Raw genomic sequence first — 17,398 nt, forward strand, 5'->3', positions numbered from 1 at the left:
TGTTAGAGTTGAGTTCCACCTTTAGTGCCTTAAGGTCTGAAAAGATACAAGGTAAAATTTCAATTCTTTTGATTCTGTTGATATTTGTTTTGTGTCCCAGGATATGATCAATTTTGGAGAATGTTCCATGGGGTGATGAGAAGAATGTATATTCTTTATCTTTGGGGTGGAGTGTTCTATATGCATCTATCAAGCATAGTTGTTCTAGGGTCTCATTTAAATCTCTTATATCTTTGTTTAATTTCTGTTTAGAGGATCTGTCCAGCTCTGAAAGAGGTGTGTTAAAGTCCCCTGTTATGATGGTATTATCAGATATCATATTGCTGAGACTGAGTAAGGTCTCCTTCAAGAATCTGGGAGCATTTAAATTGGGTGCATAAATATTTAGAAATGAAATATCTTCTTGTTGTACTTTTCCCTTGACCAATATAAAGTGACCATCTTTGTCTTTTTTGACTTTAGTTGCTTTAAATCCACATGTATCTGAAAATAAGATTGCAACTCCTCTTTTCTTCTGAATTCCATTTGCTGAAAAATTGTCTTCCAACCCTTGACTCGGAGCTTTAGTTTGTCTTTTGAAGCCAAGTGTGTTTCTTGCAGACAGCAAATGGATGGCTTGTGTTTTTTAATCTAGTCAGCCAATCTATGTCTCTTCAGTGGGGAATTCAAGCCATTAACATTTATGGAGATAATTGATAAGTGTGGTAGTATTCTATTCGTCTTATTTGGTGAGAGTCCATTGCTTAGTTTTATCTTTTGCATCAGTGTGGAGGTTAGGTTCTATCCTTTGATTTCTGAGTTCTTACTTTGCTGCTGATCCATTGTGGTGGTCAGTGTGCAGAACAGGTTGAAGTATTTCCTGTAGAGCTGGTCTTGTTGTGGCGAATTTCCTCAATGTTTGTATATCCGTAAATGATTTGATTTCTCCATCAATTTTGAAGCTTAGCTTAGCAGGGTACAGAATTCTGGGCTGAAAATTGTTCTGTTGAAGTAGATTAAAGGTAGATGACCATTGTCTTCTTGCTTGGAAAGTTTCATTAGAGAAGTCTGTGGTCACTCTGATGGATTTGCCCCTGTAGGTCAACTGGCGCTTACTCCTGGCAGCTTGCAGAATCTTCTTTTGTCTTGACTTTGGACAGGTTCATCACAATGTGTCTTGGAGAAGCTCGGTTAGAGTTGAGGCGACCACGGGTCCGATATCCCTCTGAAAGCAGTGTGTCAGAATCTTTGGTGATGTTTGGGAAATTTTCTTTTATAATATTCTCTAGTATGGCTTCCATTCCTCTGGGGCATTCTTCTTCCCCTTCTGGAATTCCTATAACTCGTATGTTGGAACGCTTCATAAAGTCCCATAATTCTGACAGTGAACGTTCTGCTTTCTCTCTCTTCTTTTCTGCCTCTTTTACTATCTGAGTTATCTCAAAAACTTTGTCTTCTACCTCTGAAATTCTTTCTTCTGCATGGTCTAACCTGTTGCTGATACTTTCCATGCATCTTTAAGTTCCCTGATTGACTGTTTCATTTCCTTCAGCTCTGCTATATCCTTTTTATATTCTTCATATCGTTCATCTCTGATTTGATTCTGTTTTTCGATTTCCTTTTGGTTATTTTCCACTTTATTAGAAGTTTCCTTCATTGTTTCCATCATTTCTTTCATTGTTTTCAACATGAGTATTCTAAATTCCCTTTCTGTCATTCCTAACATTTCTGTATAGGTGGAATCCTCTGCAGTAGCTACCTCATGGTCCCTTGGCGGGGTTGTTCTGGACTGGTTCTTCATGTTGCCTGGAGTTTTCTGCTGATTCTTCCTCATGAGTGATTTCTTTTATCTGTTTCCTTGCCCTAATTTTCCTTTCACTTCCTCTTGCTCTTTAAGTTCTTGTGCCTGTGGACTAAGGGTTACAGGACCAGAAGGGTGAGAAGGTTGAAGAGCAAAAAAGGGATGAAAGAAAGGAGGACCGAGTGATAAGAAAAAAAGAAAGATAGAGAAAGGAGAGGGGGTGGGGATAAGGAATATTGACAAAAAGAAGAGAAGCACAGAAAGAGGGAGACAGGGCAATATAGGTGTACAGTAGGGTACTTTGACACAACCTTAAAAAACCCCACCTTCTGGGTGTGCCCAGTTGGGTGGTTCCCTTGAGGTCAGCAGCTCTTTGCTAACCTGATCAGACACAGTACCCCACCTCCACCAAGTAGAGAGGAAAGACAAAAATGCTATAAATCAAACCAAAACAAGCAAACAGAAAACTTTACAGGGATAAAATTGGGTGAAAAACCAAATGATAGCGGTAGAAACACTAGCAAAAATGAAGTTGTAGTTATTAAAAAAGGCAGCAATGGGAAATTATAATTAAACTAGAAAAATTGAGAAAGAAAAAGGGATCTGTATGGAAAAGATTGAAATTAAAAAACAAAAGAACATCAACAACGTCAAAATAAACAAACAAAAAAAAAACAACCAAACAAAAAAAAAAAGAAAAAAATACACAACCAAAAAGAAAGCAGTTTGTATATGTTATTGAATGTTGTCTGGGCAACACGTCGTCTTCTGGGGTATGAGATGTTAGTCAGAGTTCTGATACGACTGGAGGCTGCTGATTTCTCAAACCCCAGCAGGTAGACAACCTAAATCTCTCTTCAGCCCACTTAAAAGGCACTTTGAACTTGTAAACTTGCTGAGCAGAAGCTTTCCCAGCTTTCTCGCTGGAATCACTGCTGAAGTGGCTATCCACTTACCCAGTGTGCCAAAACCGGTCTCACTCTGCCCCTGAGGGTTAGGGCTGCAAGGCGGCTCAGACCCCACCCTTAGGCTACTCGGTTGCTGGGTTACCAGCTCCCACCCAATTCTAGCTCTGCGACCCTGAGGGCGGAGCTTGCCAGGGCAGATCACTGACAATGGTTCCGTGTGACCCACCGCCAAACACTATTAGCTCCGTCTGGCTCAGAGGCTCAGACTGGGGCCCCAGACAACAGCCAAAGTTCTCTGCACTCCCGCTCAGGCCTTCCCCAAGGCAGTTCAAATCAGTGCCAAGTCCAAGGACATCAAAACAGTTCACAGGTAAGGCCTTTCTGGTTTGCAGTCTCGCTGCTACTGAACTTACAGTTGTGGGCGGGTTTAGACGGATTGAACACACGCGACCACTTGCCGGTTTTCCACTGTTTTAGTCCTCCTCTTGGAGTCCAGAAGTCTCTCGCTGACTCCCTGTATCCTCATAGGAGTGATGATAGGCAGTTCCCACCAGCCAGAGATGCCTGGAGTCCTATCTCCCCAGACTCACGGTGCCCAGATGCAAGGAAGCTGTTACTCGGCTGCCATCTTGCTCCGCCTCTCTGTATACCAATTTTCTTAAGTGCTCTGATCATGAAAGGATGCTGGATATTATGAAAAGCTTTTTCTGCATCAATTGAAAGAATCATATGGTCTTTATTTTTAAGTTTGTTTATGTGTTGAATTACATTTATAGATTTACGTATATTGAACCAGCCTTGAGACCCTGGGATAAATCCCACTTGGTCATGGTGTATAATTTTTTTGATGTGTTGTTGGATTCTGTTTGTTAGGATCTTATTGAGTATTTTTGCATCAATATTCATTAGTGATACTGGTCTATAATTTTCTTTTCTTGTTGGGTCTTTCCCTGGTTTGGGATCAAGGTGATGTTTGCTTCGTAGAATGTGCTGGGTAAAATTCCTTCTTTTTCTATATTTTGGAAGAGGTTTAGCAGTATAGGTACTAGTTCTTCTTTAAAGGTTTGGTAGAATTCTGATGTAAAGCCATCTGGTCCTGGGCTTTTCTTTTTAGGGAGATTTTGTATAGTTGATGCTATTTTAGAACTTGATATAGGCCTGTTTAATATTTCCACTTCATTCTGGCTGTCTTGGTTGGTGGCGTACTTCCAAGTGTTGGTCGATTACTTTCAGATTTTCATATTTCTGAGAGTAGAGTTTCTTGTAGTATTCGTTAAGGATTTTTTGAATTTCTGAGGGGTCTGTTGTTATTTCATCATTACCATTTCTGATTGATGAAATTAGAGATTTTACTCTTTTTTTCCTGGTTAGGTTGGCCAAAGGTTTATCTATTTTATTGATCTTTTCAAAAAACCAGCTTTTGGATTTATTGATCTGTTGTATAATTCTTTTGTTTTCAATTTCAGTTAATTCTGTTCTGATTTTGGTTATTTCTTTTCTTCTGCTGCATTTGGGGTTGAAGTGTTCTTCTTTCTCCAGTTGCTTGAGATGTTCCATTAAGTTATTAACTTCCTCTCTTTCCGTTTTCTTGAGGAAGGCCTGCAGTGCTATAAGTTTCCCTCTTAGGACTGCCTTTGCAGTATCCCAGATGTTCTGGTAATTTGTGCCTTGATTGTTGTTTTGCTCTAAAAATATGGTGATTTCCTTCCTAATCTTGTCTATAACCCATGTATCCTTCGCATAAGGTTGTTTAGCTTCCATGTTTTTGTATGGGTATGCAGGTTCCTAATGTTACTGAGTTCAACTTTTATTCCATGAATAATTTCTATTTTTTTAAATTTGCTGAGGTTAGATTTGTGGCCTAGGATGTGGTCGATTTTTAGTATGTTCCGTGGACTGATGAGAAGAATGTGTATTCAGTTTTTTGGGGATGAAATGTTCTGTAGATGTCTGTTAAGTCCAGATGTTGAATGGTTAAGTTTAAATCTAAGATTTCTTTGCTTAGCTTCATTTTGGAGCATCTATCCAGGACTGCTAAAGGGGTGTTAAAATCTCGAACTACTATGGAACTGGAGGAAATCAAGTTGCTCATGTCTGTTAAGAGTTTCTCTTATAAATTGAGGTGCGTTCTCATTGGGTGCATAAATATTAATAATTGAAATCTCATATTGGGTATTACCTTTAACAAATATGAAGTGTCTATCCTTATCCTTCATTATTTCAGTTGGTTTAAAGCCTATTGCGTCTGCGAACAGGATTGCAACACCTGCTTTTTTCTGCTTTCCATTTGCCTGGAATATAGATGACCATCCCTTCACCTTGAGTCTATATCTGTCTTTTAATGTAAGATGCGATTCTTGGATGCAGCAGATATCTGGCTTGAGTTTTTGTATCCAGTCCGCCAACCTATGCCTCTTTAGAGGACAATTTAAACCACTCACATTAATTGAGAGTATTGATAAGCCTTTCGAGACCAGTGGACATTTTTAATCCTTTTTCGACTGTGGAAGTTGGAATTTGATCAAAAATTTTTTGGGTGGGTTTACTTTAGTGGTGGAGAATTACGCTGGTCTTTATGGAGGATAGGTCTAAGAATATCCTGGAGAGGTGGTTTAGTTGTGGCAAATTTCTTCAACATGTGAATGTCGTTGAAGTATTTAATTTCTCTGTCATAAATGAAGCTCAGTTTAGCTGGGTACAGGATCCTGGGTTGGAAGTTATTTTGTTTTAGGAGATTAAAAGTCGATGACCATCCTCTTCTAGCTTGAAAGGTTTCAGCAGAGAGATCTGCAGTTATTCTGATATTCTTCCCCTTGTAATGGTTTTCTTTCGTCTGGCAGCTTTCAGAATTTTCTCCTTCGTATTAACTTTAGTGAAATTGATTATGATGTGTCTGGGGGATGTCGTATTTGGGTTGAGTCGTGCTGGAGTTCTGAAACTGTCTGCTATCTGAATTTCGGAATCTCCTGGCATGTCTGGAAAGTTCTTCTTCATAATCTCTTGGAAAAGAGACTCTGTGCCTTGTGAAGCCACTTCGTCACTTTCGGGGATCCCTCTAAGATGAATATTGGTTTTCTTCAAATTATCAGAGAGCTCTCTGAGAGAGTGGTCTGTTTTTGCTCTCCATTTCTCTTCTTCTTTGAGGGTTTGGGAGCGTTCAAAAGCTTTGTCTTCGATGTCAGAAATCCTTTCTTCTGCTTGCTCCATTCTGTTACTGAGGGATTCTATTGTGTTTCTCAGATCTTTGAGGGATGCAACTTCTTGTCTCAATGTGTCGAAATCTTTGGTCATTTGGTCTTTGAATCCATTGAATTCTTGAGATAACTTTTGGAATTCTAATTTGATCTTATTTGCTATCCAGATCCTGAATTCGATTCCTGACATCTCAGCTATTTGTTTGTGCATGGGGTCTTGTGCTGTTTCTGCCCCATTGATTCTTGGGGGAGTTGATCTACTCTGATTATTCATATTGCCAGAGTTTTTCTGTTGATTTCGCCTCATGATTATTTTTCACCGTTGCCTCTGGCTGTCCTCAGAGTTGGGGAGGTGTCTCTCAAAGATTAGACCCCAGCGGGATCACTCTATTGTTGCTGGATCTTTGTAGGGAGTGACCCTGTGTTGTTCCTCTGGGGCTGCTCTAGCTAGGGAGTTCTGGTTGTGGAAGCAGCTCTGGTTTGTGATACACCCAGATCTAGCAACAGGGCTGGGGGTGGTGTGCACGGTTCTGGGAGTGCCAGGCGCCCAGTGACTTTGGCACAGAGAGCCCAAGGCTCCAGCAGTCTCTGGCCAGGAGAAGAGCTCTGCGCAGAGGCAGGCTCTAAAGGGCACGCAGCTACCAGAGTCCCTGTCCAGATGAACGGGCTAGTGTGGAAGCTGGGAGGACACAGGAGGGCAGATGCAGGGTTGCATGGCTCCCGCAGTTCCTGGTCAGGGAATGCGGAGGCCCAGTGGGTGTGGGTCACCAGTCGGGGGTCGCTGCACAGCTCTAATGGAGGTCTGGGCGGCGCCACGCCCAGGAGTTTGAGGTTGCTATGAGCTGTGACGTCACGGCACTCTACCCAGGGCAACAGCCCAAGGCTCCAGTGTGCCAAAACCGTCTCACTCTGCCCTTCAGGATTAAGGCTGTAAGGCAGCTCAGTCCCCGCCTTTAGGCTGCTCAGTCCGTAGGTTACTTTGACCCGCCCAATCCTTGCTCTGAGACCCTGAGGGTGGAGCTTGCCGGGGCAGTTCTTTCACAATGGCTTCCTGCACCCAGCTCAGTGGCTCAGTCTGGGGCCCCAGACAATGCCCAAAGTTCTCCACACTCCTGCTCAAGCTCTCCCCAAGGCAGTTCAACTGAGTGCCAAGTCCAAGAACACCGAAACAGTTCACAGGTAAGGCCTTTCCGGTTTGCAGTCTCACTGCTGCTTGTACTTACGGTTACCAGCGTGATTAGGTTGATTGAACACACGCAACCACTTGCCAGTTTTCCACTGTTTTTGTCCTCCTCTTGGGGTCCAGAAGTCCCTTGCTGGCTCCCTGTATCCTCAAAGGGATGATTATAGGCAGATCCCACCAGCCAGAGATGCCTGGAGTCTTGTCTCCCCAGACTTGCTGTTCCCAGTTGCAGGGAAGCTGTTACTCCTTGCTTTTTTTTTGAGACAGAGCATCAAGCTGTCGCCCTGGGTGGAGTGCCGTCGTATCACAGCTCACAGCAACCTACAACTTCTGGGCTCAAGCGATTCCCCTGCCTCCGCCTCCCAAATAGCTGGGACTACAGGCACTCGCCACAACGCTCGGCTATTTTTTGGTTGCAGCCGTCATTGTTGTTTGGTGGGCCTGGGCTGGATTCGAACCTGCCAGCTCAGGTATATGTGGCTGGTGCCTTAGCCGCTTGAGCCACAGGCGCCGAGCCAATGTACTGTATTTTCTTATTTGTGTTATTTCTCACTGTTGTTATTATCATTTTTATTTTTTTCCAAATACTTTTGATCTATGGATGGTCAAATCCTCAAAACCAGAACCCATGTACATGGAGGGCCAGCTGTATGTACCCAAATCTACAGTTGCAACAGTAGAATCTGAATTGGAAGCCGTGATTTTAAATCAAGGTATTTCTCCCATAGGGGCAACTTTACAAAGCCTAAATTCAGGCATCAATTTAGTAATTTAATGTTGATTACTTATTTTCTGACCAGATTATTAGTAAGTATATTTCATTCCATTCCATTAACTTCTGACTTGTCAGTATTTTTGCTTCCATCAGCAATCTAAAATAGTAGTATGTTCATTAAGAACATGAAGCTATTTTTTTCCTATTAGAAACCTACAATAAATTGAGATGTATTGAAAACACTGAGTTGCTGAACCATTTAGAGCAGGGGTTCTCAACCTTCCTAATGCCATGGCCCTTTAATACAGTTTCTGTGGGTCGCCACCCACAGGTTGAGAACCACTGATTTAAAATAATACTTTTCCATGTTCTAATTTGGACCAAAGAAATGACAATCACACTAAAAGAGTAAGAAAAAAATAAAATGACATATCCTTGTTACCAACACATAACAAGTAAATTTTATAGTATTTTCAAAGTGACCAATGATTATATTAGCCTTTATCATCTGAAATTAAAACCACTACTACAACATTAATTTCAATAAACGAGTTTATATGATTAACTAGAATTCAAGCATTAAGTATTACTAAGAATGAAATATCCTACATTATGTCATTTTCACTGTGTTAAACACAGGTATCTTCTAACAGTCATATATCCTAGAAATTAAAACAGGGTTTAGATTTAAGATCTTAGCTAACAATCTGAAAAAAGATCTATCAGTAAAACATAACCCTCATGCTTTATAGTCATTTACATTATGACTATATTATATAGTAGTTTTGTATATTTTTGTATGTATTATCATGTTTATATATTATAATATATAAAACATTATATATAACATAAAATAAATATATGGGCTTTATTATATTTATAAAAATATAATAGAAGCATGTATTATAAGAAATACAATAGCAATAATCAATAATTACAATAAGATAAAACATCAATTTCACAATAATATTTGAAATCATAATATAATTTGGTCTTACCTCTGAACTGTAATCTTCAGCTGTGGTTGAAATTTCACTTTCAGGCTAAAACAAAAGCAAAAGCCAATTATAATTATGATCTTTTTCTTTTTTTGCTATGATTGTTGGTAATATATGATAGAAAACTCACATAAAAGACCATTAAAAAACTAGTAAAAATTATTCAAAGTCACAATGGCAAAATAATGCAATTAATTGGCCACTAGGAATTTTTCTTAATATGAAAGTATTAAGGGGTACTTTCACATAGGGTCTAGTATATGGTACATATCTTTTGCAACTGAAAAGTACAATAGTCCCCCTTCATCCATGGCTTTGGTTCTTGCAATTTGTGAACCACAGTTAATTGTAGTAACAAAATATTAAATGAAAAATTCCGGAAATAAACAATATATTAAGTTTTAAATTGCACATTATTCTGAGTAGCACAAAGAAATCTCACCCCACGCTACCCAGGACTTGAATCGTTCCTTTGTTTAGCATACCCACATGTGCTACCTGTCCAACAGGTACTTAAGTTACCATCTTAGTTATCACACCTTTTGCTGCAGCATTGCAGGGCTTGTGTTCAACTCTTACCTTACATAATAATGGCCCCAGAGAGCAAGAGTACTGGGAACTAATTTATAAATTAAACTTCACCATAAGTATGTACAGAAAGGAAAAAAATAGTATTACAGGGTTCAGTACTATCCACGACTTTAGGCATCTTCTGGAGGTCTTAGAACATAGCCCCCACAGTTAAGGGGAAACTACTATACTATTTCTAAATAAAAGAAAGTCCTAAAGTGCTACTATCAAAAATGTTCAGTTTCTCTAAAAGAATAAAAAAATCTTGATGCTAAAGAATAACTTAAAAAATAAACAATAACTTTTGTTGTGATGACATCTTTGCAGCTTACAAAAGTACACTGAAAGATAAATCTTGGTTCACAATCACATCCCTCATGTTTAGGTATCAAGTAAGTGGCTTTTTCAAGTTTCCCTCAGCTGAGAAGTAACAGGAAGAGTGAAGGCCAAAGTCCGTATTTTCTGACTGTCAAAGTACTGCTTCACTGTTCATCTTCTCAACTGAGCACATAATCTCATTTTACTGGTGAAGAAAGTGAGACCCAGAGACATTTACCTTTTCATTCAACAAATATTAACTGTCACTGTTTTATTTCTTCTGTCATCTACACATATAAAAATTTTACTCAACATTCAAGACCAAGTTCTAAGTTTACCTTCTCCATGAGGTAGCAACTAATGCCAGAACAGAAATAAGCCTCCTACTCTAAAATGCTGTTACAGTGGTTTCTACCTCAGGAGATAGCTTTTTTAAATGTAAAATATTATCATTATGCAACCACCACCCCCATGTTCATTGATTTAGTGCACACTGTGTAGTAGAAACCATGGTACTGAGAATTAAATGATGAACAAGAAAACTGTTGCATTCAAAAGCTGAAACTGTAATGAAGAACCAAAATATTGATTTGTTGTACAGAAAAAGATAATGACACTTTCAGACTGAATCCAGCAGTAGAGCTGCCATACTGTATATATAAAATATTCAGTTTTTTAAAAACTACACGACACACAAATACAAAGTTAAGTATGGTCTATGCACCGAAAAATAGTGATCAGAAGAAATCATCCCTGAGGAAACACAGATACTGGACTTAATAGACAAAAAGCTGTTTTAAATATTATCACCAAATAACTAAAGGAATTAATATTTTTTAAAACTACAAATAAATTATAAGAATTATGCTTCATCAAATGGAGGTTCACACCTATAATCCAAACTACTTGGGAGACTGAGGCCAAAGGATTCCTTGAGTCTAGGAGTTCAGGACCAGCCTGGGCAACGAGCAAGACCCTATCTCTAAAAAAGTAAAAATCAGTATCCAGGCATGGTGGCATGCACCTGTATTCCCAGCTACTCAGGGTGCTGATGGGAGAAGGTCACCTGAGCAATGATTGTGCCACTGCACTCCAGCCTAAGCAACAGAGCAGAGTCATACCGCTAAATAAATAAATAGAAAGAAATTATAAAAGAACTAGAGAGAAATCCTGGAGTTGAAAAGGAAAATAACAGAAATAAAAAGTCACTAAAGAGAATGAATGACAGATCTAAGAAGTAAGAAGAAAAAATCAGCGAACTTCAACAGATCAATTGAAATTATCCAGTCTGAGGAACAGAAATAAGGCTATATGTCAGAGCACAAAAAAGTCAATATTTAAAATAACTGAACTCACACTAAGGATGTTCTCTAACATCTTTTGTCCTAGTAATTTTTGTTCTAAAGTCATCTGGAAAGATACAGAAAAAGCCTTTAGCAAAAATTCAACACTCGTTCATAACAAAAACAACCCACGAACCAGGAATAGAAGAGAACTTCCTCAATATGATAAAAGGTATCTATAAACAACAACAACAACAACAAAAAACAGCTAATATAACACTCAATGGGGGAAAAAGAATGCTTTTCACCTAATATAAGAAAAAATATAAGGACACTGCTCTCACATCTTTTCAACATTGTACAAGAGGTTCTAGCCATGGCAACTGAGCAAGAAAAAGAAATAAGACATCAACACTGGGGGGAAAAGAAGTGTATATGCAGATGTGATCTTGCATATATAGAGAAAATGTAAGGAATTCACAGACAAAAAAACATGAGGAAGTTAATGGGTTCTGCAAAGGTACAGGATATAAGATCAATATAAAAACATCAGTTGTACTTCTATACGCTAATAATGAACAATCAGATAATGAAGTTAAAAGAATAATTCTATTTATAACAGCAACAAAAAGCAGTAAAATGCTTACATACTTAACAAAACAAGTACAAGACTTGTTCACTGAAAACTACAAGATAACATTGAAAGATTGAAGATGACCTAAATAAATTAAAAAGACAACCTATATTCATAGATTGAAAGACTTAACTATTATTAAGGTGACAGTATTCTCCAAATTTACCTACAGATTAATGCAATCCCTGTCAAAATCCCTCCCTTCTTTTTATGTAGAAATAGAAAACTTGATCTTAAAATTGATTTGGAAATAAAAGGGACCCAGAACAGCCAAACAATCCTGAAAAAGAATAAAACTGATAAACTCAACACTTGTTACAAAGCTACAATAATCAACACTGGGGCATGCTATTATAGTAAAGGTTACACACAGAGATCTACAGAATATAATCAAGGGGACAGAAATAAACCCTCATCTTTAAGGTCATTGACAATCGGTTGGGCAAGAATTGTCTTTTCAGTAAATGGTGTTGAGATGGATGGATATCCCCATGCAAATAATAAAGTTGGACACCTGCCCTCTCATTGCAAATGAAAATTAACTTAAAAATGGATTAAAGACCAAAATTTAAGGCCTACAATTTAAAAACTCTTCAAAGAAAAATTAGATGTAAATTTTCATATTAAACTTGACAAAAGCAGCTTTGGATATCATACCAAAAGCATTAAGCAACAAAAGAAAAAACATAAATTCATCAAAATTAAAAATTTTTGCATCAAAGGACACTATCAAGAAAGTGAAAAAGAAAACAGGTAAGTTAACATTTGCACATCACATTATGGTAAGAATATAGCTGATCCTCTTTATTTACAGATTCTGTAACTGTGAATCCAACTATCAATAAAATTTATTTGCAAGTATTTGTATCTGCAAGTGCCTCTTAAGTATTTGTAGCACCACATTCATGGTAATTCATGGACATGAGCAGAGCAGTGAGAAATATGCCACCCAATATACAGTCCTAGATGAGGGAGAACAAGGCATCACTACTTGTTTCAGCACTCACAATGTAAACCAGTGTCTTTTCACCACCTACTTTTTTTTGTTTTTTTTTTGAGACAGAGCCTCAAGCTGTCACCCTGGGTAGAGTACTATGGCATCACAGCTCACAGCAACCTCCAACTCCTGGGCTTAAGCTATTCTCTTGCCTCAGCCTCCCAAGAAGCTGGGATCTCAGGCGCCCGCCACAACGCCCGGCTATTTTCGATTGTAGTTGTCATTGTTGTTTGGCGGCCGGACTGGATTTGAACTTGCCAGCTCTGGTGTATGTGGCTGGCACCTTCACCATCTATTTAGTGCTACATTTTTCACATTTTATGCTTTTTGTTGTTGATTTCACTGCTTAAAATGGCCCCCAAAAATAATGTTGAAGTGCTGCCTAGTGTTCCTAAGAACGGGAAAGTTGTGATGTACCTTACAGAAGAAATTTGTGTGTTAGATGAGATTTATTCAGGCATGAGCTTTAGTGTTATTGGCCATCGGTTCAATGTTAATGAATCAATAATACACATTAAATAAGATGTCTTAAAACAGAAACAAACATAAAACAAGATTGTGTATCAGCTGGTTGGTAAGAATGTCATCAGTGGCTTGTAGGAACCTAACCCTCTACTTCCCTTAAAAGCAATGGATCAGGGCAGTGCCTGTGGCTCCGTGAGTAGGGTGCCGGCCCCATATACCAAGGGTGGTGGGTTTGAACCCAGCCCCAGCCAAACTGCAACAAAAAAATAGCTGGGTGTTGTGGCAGGCACCTGTAGTCCCAACTACTCGGGAGGCTGAGGCAAGAGAATAACCTGAGCCCAAGAGCTGGAGGTTACTGTGAGCTGTGACACCATGGCACTCTACTGAGGGCAACAAAGTGAAACTCGGTCTCTAAAAAAAAAAAAAGGCAATGGACCAGTATTCATTATTTAGCATTTGTGGCAATTTTATAGAACCCAAGTACCACAGATGATAAGAATGTCTAGAATATCTCCTTGCCTATATCCGAGGAATAAATGTTGCACAGCACATACCCAGTAACATTTCCAGGCTTCTGTTCTTTTCAGTGTATTCTTATTCCTACTGTGAGGCACTCTCCCACTCTTATGACAAGTAGCATATCTTCATTGCCAATCCCAATATTCTGCATAAAGCTCTAATCCCTATGTATCAAAATTTTGCTGTTTTTGTATAAACGTGTCAGGGCACAGTCCAATAACAATCATTATCTGCCCTGTCTAACACTCCTCCTTCTGAGCGACCCATCCTTCTCTACTCCTGGTCTTGGTTGGTGGCTCCATCAACCCATGCACCACTCCAATCTATTTTTAATTTCACCCATGTATCTTTATTCTGGAAAATTACATCACTAAGTGGGGGCAATTAACATTCATGGAGCACTTAGTATGTGCTATGCACAATCTCCAACGCCTCACCATCCCCAACCCTTTGAGATCCATTTTAAAATGAACTATCTAAGGTTTCCAGATCACCATGCAGTTTTATGACTTTGTGAATGGTGTTTCACAGAGGTTTCTTACCCCACTTCTGTGCCTCTGACTCACTCCAACTCATACTTCAAGGTTCAACTGTCTTATCTCTTCCAGCACACCTTCCCAAACATATACACAAGGCTGATGTGGGCATCCCCTGCACTCTAGTGTGCCATGTGCTCTGTTCCTAGCGTAGCTCTAATGAAGAGTAGTACACCGCATATCTTTACATCTGCCTCTACCCTAGACTGATTTTTCCAATGGCAGAGAGGGTCATATTCATCTTTTTATCCCTGGTGCTCAATCCTTGGTATACTGCAGTTACTCAATATGGAATTATTGAATTAAGCTCACAAAATTCCCTCCTATAGGTTATCAAATATTTTAGGTATGACTGTTTAGTTACCATACTACTGAAGCTTTCAAAAGGTCATGAAAATCACTGATAAAACTCCTCAGGGTGCTAATGACTACTGTCCTTTCAAATGTTCTCCATTTAGAACTATAATATTTAATTATTATTATTTTCTTTTTTTAGAGACAGAGTCTCACTTTATTGCCCTGAGTAGAGTGCTATGGCATCACAGCTCAGGGCAACCTCAACCTCCTGGGCTCAAGTGATTCTCCTGCCTCCACCTCCCAAGTAGCTGGGACTACAGGCACCTGCCACAACATCTGGCTATTTTTTTGTTGCAGTTTGGCAGGGGCCGGGTTTGAACCCACCACCCTTGGTATATGGGGCCAGCGCCCTACCCACTGAGCCACAGGCGCCGCCCTAGAACTATAATATTTAAAAACCTGGATGAATACTTACTTCAGCAGAGAAGACCTGGTCACGCTTGACAATTTCTCTATGTAGAGGTCTCGTTATTGTGGATTCAGGGGTCATGGATGATCCTACTCTCTCGGAACTATTTATGTACAACTCATCACACTGTGATTGATCAGTATCCAAGCCATGATATCCAGATACATCATATTTATTGCCTGAAGTTTTTCTCTTTTTTTTCTGCTTCTTGGCAGAATTCTGGCCATCAGAGCGAGCCTTTCTTTGTCGAAACTGGGCAAGCTACAGGAAAAAAAAAAAAAATTTGTCATTATTGTCAAACTATTCCAAAACAAAAGTGTTGATAAAATAAAGAACAACTGTTGCTGTCTTCAGTACAGGAATAACTACTGAAAAGGAAAGATTCTATGTATTTCTGAATGAACCTATCAAAACGTGAGACTGAAAATCTCATGTCCAGGGTGGCGCCTGTGGCTCAAGGAGTAGGGTGCCGGTTCCATATGCCGGAGGTGGCAGGTTCAAACCTAGCCCCGGCCAAAAACCACAAAAAAAAAAAGAAAGAAAATCTCACGTCTGAAGAAAAGAAAATTAGCCTAAAGTCAAAAAAATTAAGGGGAAACAGGCACTGTCCGTCATTCACTATTTTGTGAGAGTATCATCTCCGGATTTGAGATTATATAAAAACACAAGAACACACACCAACACACACACACATACAACACACAAACAGAGCTCTAAATGCATTTGCTTTATGCAATTTCTGTGGTCTTCTATAACTTTATACTACAGAGAATTTGTTCATGCAAAAAGATTTACTTACATAGGGGTCAGTACAGCCCTGCTGATAGTGGGAGAAAAAAAACAAAAATAAATATAAAACAGTAGTGCTTTTCAGCTCTTAATCACTTGTATGTCATCATCAGTATCCCAGTGATGCCCTTATGTAATCATTTAATGTATTTTGCCCATTGGATTTTCTTATTTAAATTTATTTTAAGAACTAAGAGAGGCTTTCAGTTCCAAAATTGCAGGGTGAAAGCAAGCTGAATTCACTCCCATCCCCAGAAAAACAAAAATAGGTCGGGCACAGTAGCTCACACCTGTAATCCCTGCACTCTGAGAGGCCAAAGCAGGAGGATCCCTAAAACTCAGGAGTTTAAGAACAGATTAAGCAAGAGTGAGACCTTGTCTCTACTAAAAATAGAAAAAGCAGCCAGGCATTGTGATGGGCACCTATAGTCCCAGCAACTCAGGAGGCTGAGGTAAGAGGATTGTTTGAACCCAGGAGTTTGAAGTTGCAGTGAACTATGCTGCTGTCTCAGTACTCTAGCCTGGAACAGAGTGAGACTCTGGCTCAAAAAAAGAAAAAAAACAAACAAAAAACCCCAAAACAAATATAGGATAGAGATTATTATTAGCAACCTCCAAAAACACGAACATGAGATGGAGACAGTTCCTGGGCCAAAGAGAAGTAAAAAACTCCAAGCAGATGTTAAAAGAATTAGAATTTCCATACCCACGATATACCTCCACCCAGTCTGCTCAGTATCAAGTACAGAAAATTTCTCAACTCCTGGTTTCTATTCTGAAAAAAGTGAAATCAAGGTGGACAACCAGCTTCCCCTGCAACTTAGGTTCTGTCCCTACCTCAACCCATGAGAAGTACTGAGAATGTCTGAAGAAAGAAACATGCTGAGGACAAAGACAAGGGGGGGAGGTGGAACTACCACCTGCAGGCCTGGGAACCCTGCTGTCACTCCACATGTTGCTCCACACATTCCCTGGGCAGGAACGCCTCGCCAGCCTTCCCATCCTACTGAAGAGATGCCAAATCAGAGTATTGTTCAGCAGCAGCGTCATGTAGGAGGTTTCTCCACAAGTTCCCTGGGCAGGAACCCCTCGCCAGCCTTCCCATCCTACTGAAGAGATGCCAAATCAGAGTACTGTTCAGCAGCAGCGTGATGTAGGAGGTTTGCTCCACACATTCCCTGGGCAGGAACCCCTCGCCAACCTTCTTATCCTACTGACATAATCCTGTTGGGACGTCTCCCATTTGGAACAGGTCTGACACTCTTCTTGTTTACTAGACTGAGGCAAACAAGGGCTTACGGTGCCATTTACTTCCAAAATGCAGGCACTGGCCCAGCGGGGAAGAGGGAGAAGAAAGACAATCCAAAGGTAAATTACAAAGAGTCTCTACACAAACTTATTCAATAAAAAAATAAAAGAAGCCAAATAGACTACACTAGAATAAGAAACTAGGAAACTAGTCCTTCAATGCAAAGACTTTACAGGTGTATATCCATTAAGTATGACTTTTCCAAAGTCATAAGAATAAGAAATAAGTGACTGACTTTAATGAGACAGTAAGCTCTCTGACCCAAGTTTTTTGAGACAGAATCTCACTCTGTCGCCCTGGGTACAGTGCAGTGGCATCTGTGGCTCACAACAACCTCAGACTCTTGGGTTTGAGCAATCCTCTTGCCTAGGTGGGAAAAGGATTGGTGCCTGCCACCATACCTAGCTATTTTTTTCTGTTTTTAGTAGAGATGG

General features: G+C 39.6%; 1 protein-coding gene across 7 annotated transcripts in view; it reads right to left on the reverse strand.

The window, feature by feature from the left end:
• AKAP9 (A-kinase anchoring protein 9) overlaps positions 1–17,398 on the reverse strand; it is a 193,706-nt gene that overhangs the window by 150,288 nt on the left and 26,020 nt on the right. For all 7 annotated transcript variants that reach the window (XM_053608480.1, XM_053608479.1, XM_053608477.1 and 4 more), the window contains exons 2-3: positions 14,873–15,127; positions 8,779–8,823 (exon numbers count right to left, since the gene is read on the reverse strand). In XM_053608480.1, coding sequence (XP_053464455.1) covers positions 8,779–8,823; positions 14,873–15,127 — 300 coding nt within the window. The remainder of the gene's footprint in view (positions 1–8,778; positions 8,824–14,872; positions 15,128–17,398) is intronic.

This window comes from Nycticebus coucang, chromosome 11 (assembly GCF_027406575.1).
Source record: "Nycticebus coucang isolate mNycCou1 chromosome 11, mNycCou1.pri, whole genome shotgun sequence".
NCBI lineage: Eukaryota > Metazoa > Chordata > Mammalia > Primates > Lorisidae > Nycticebus > Nycticebus coucang.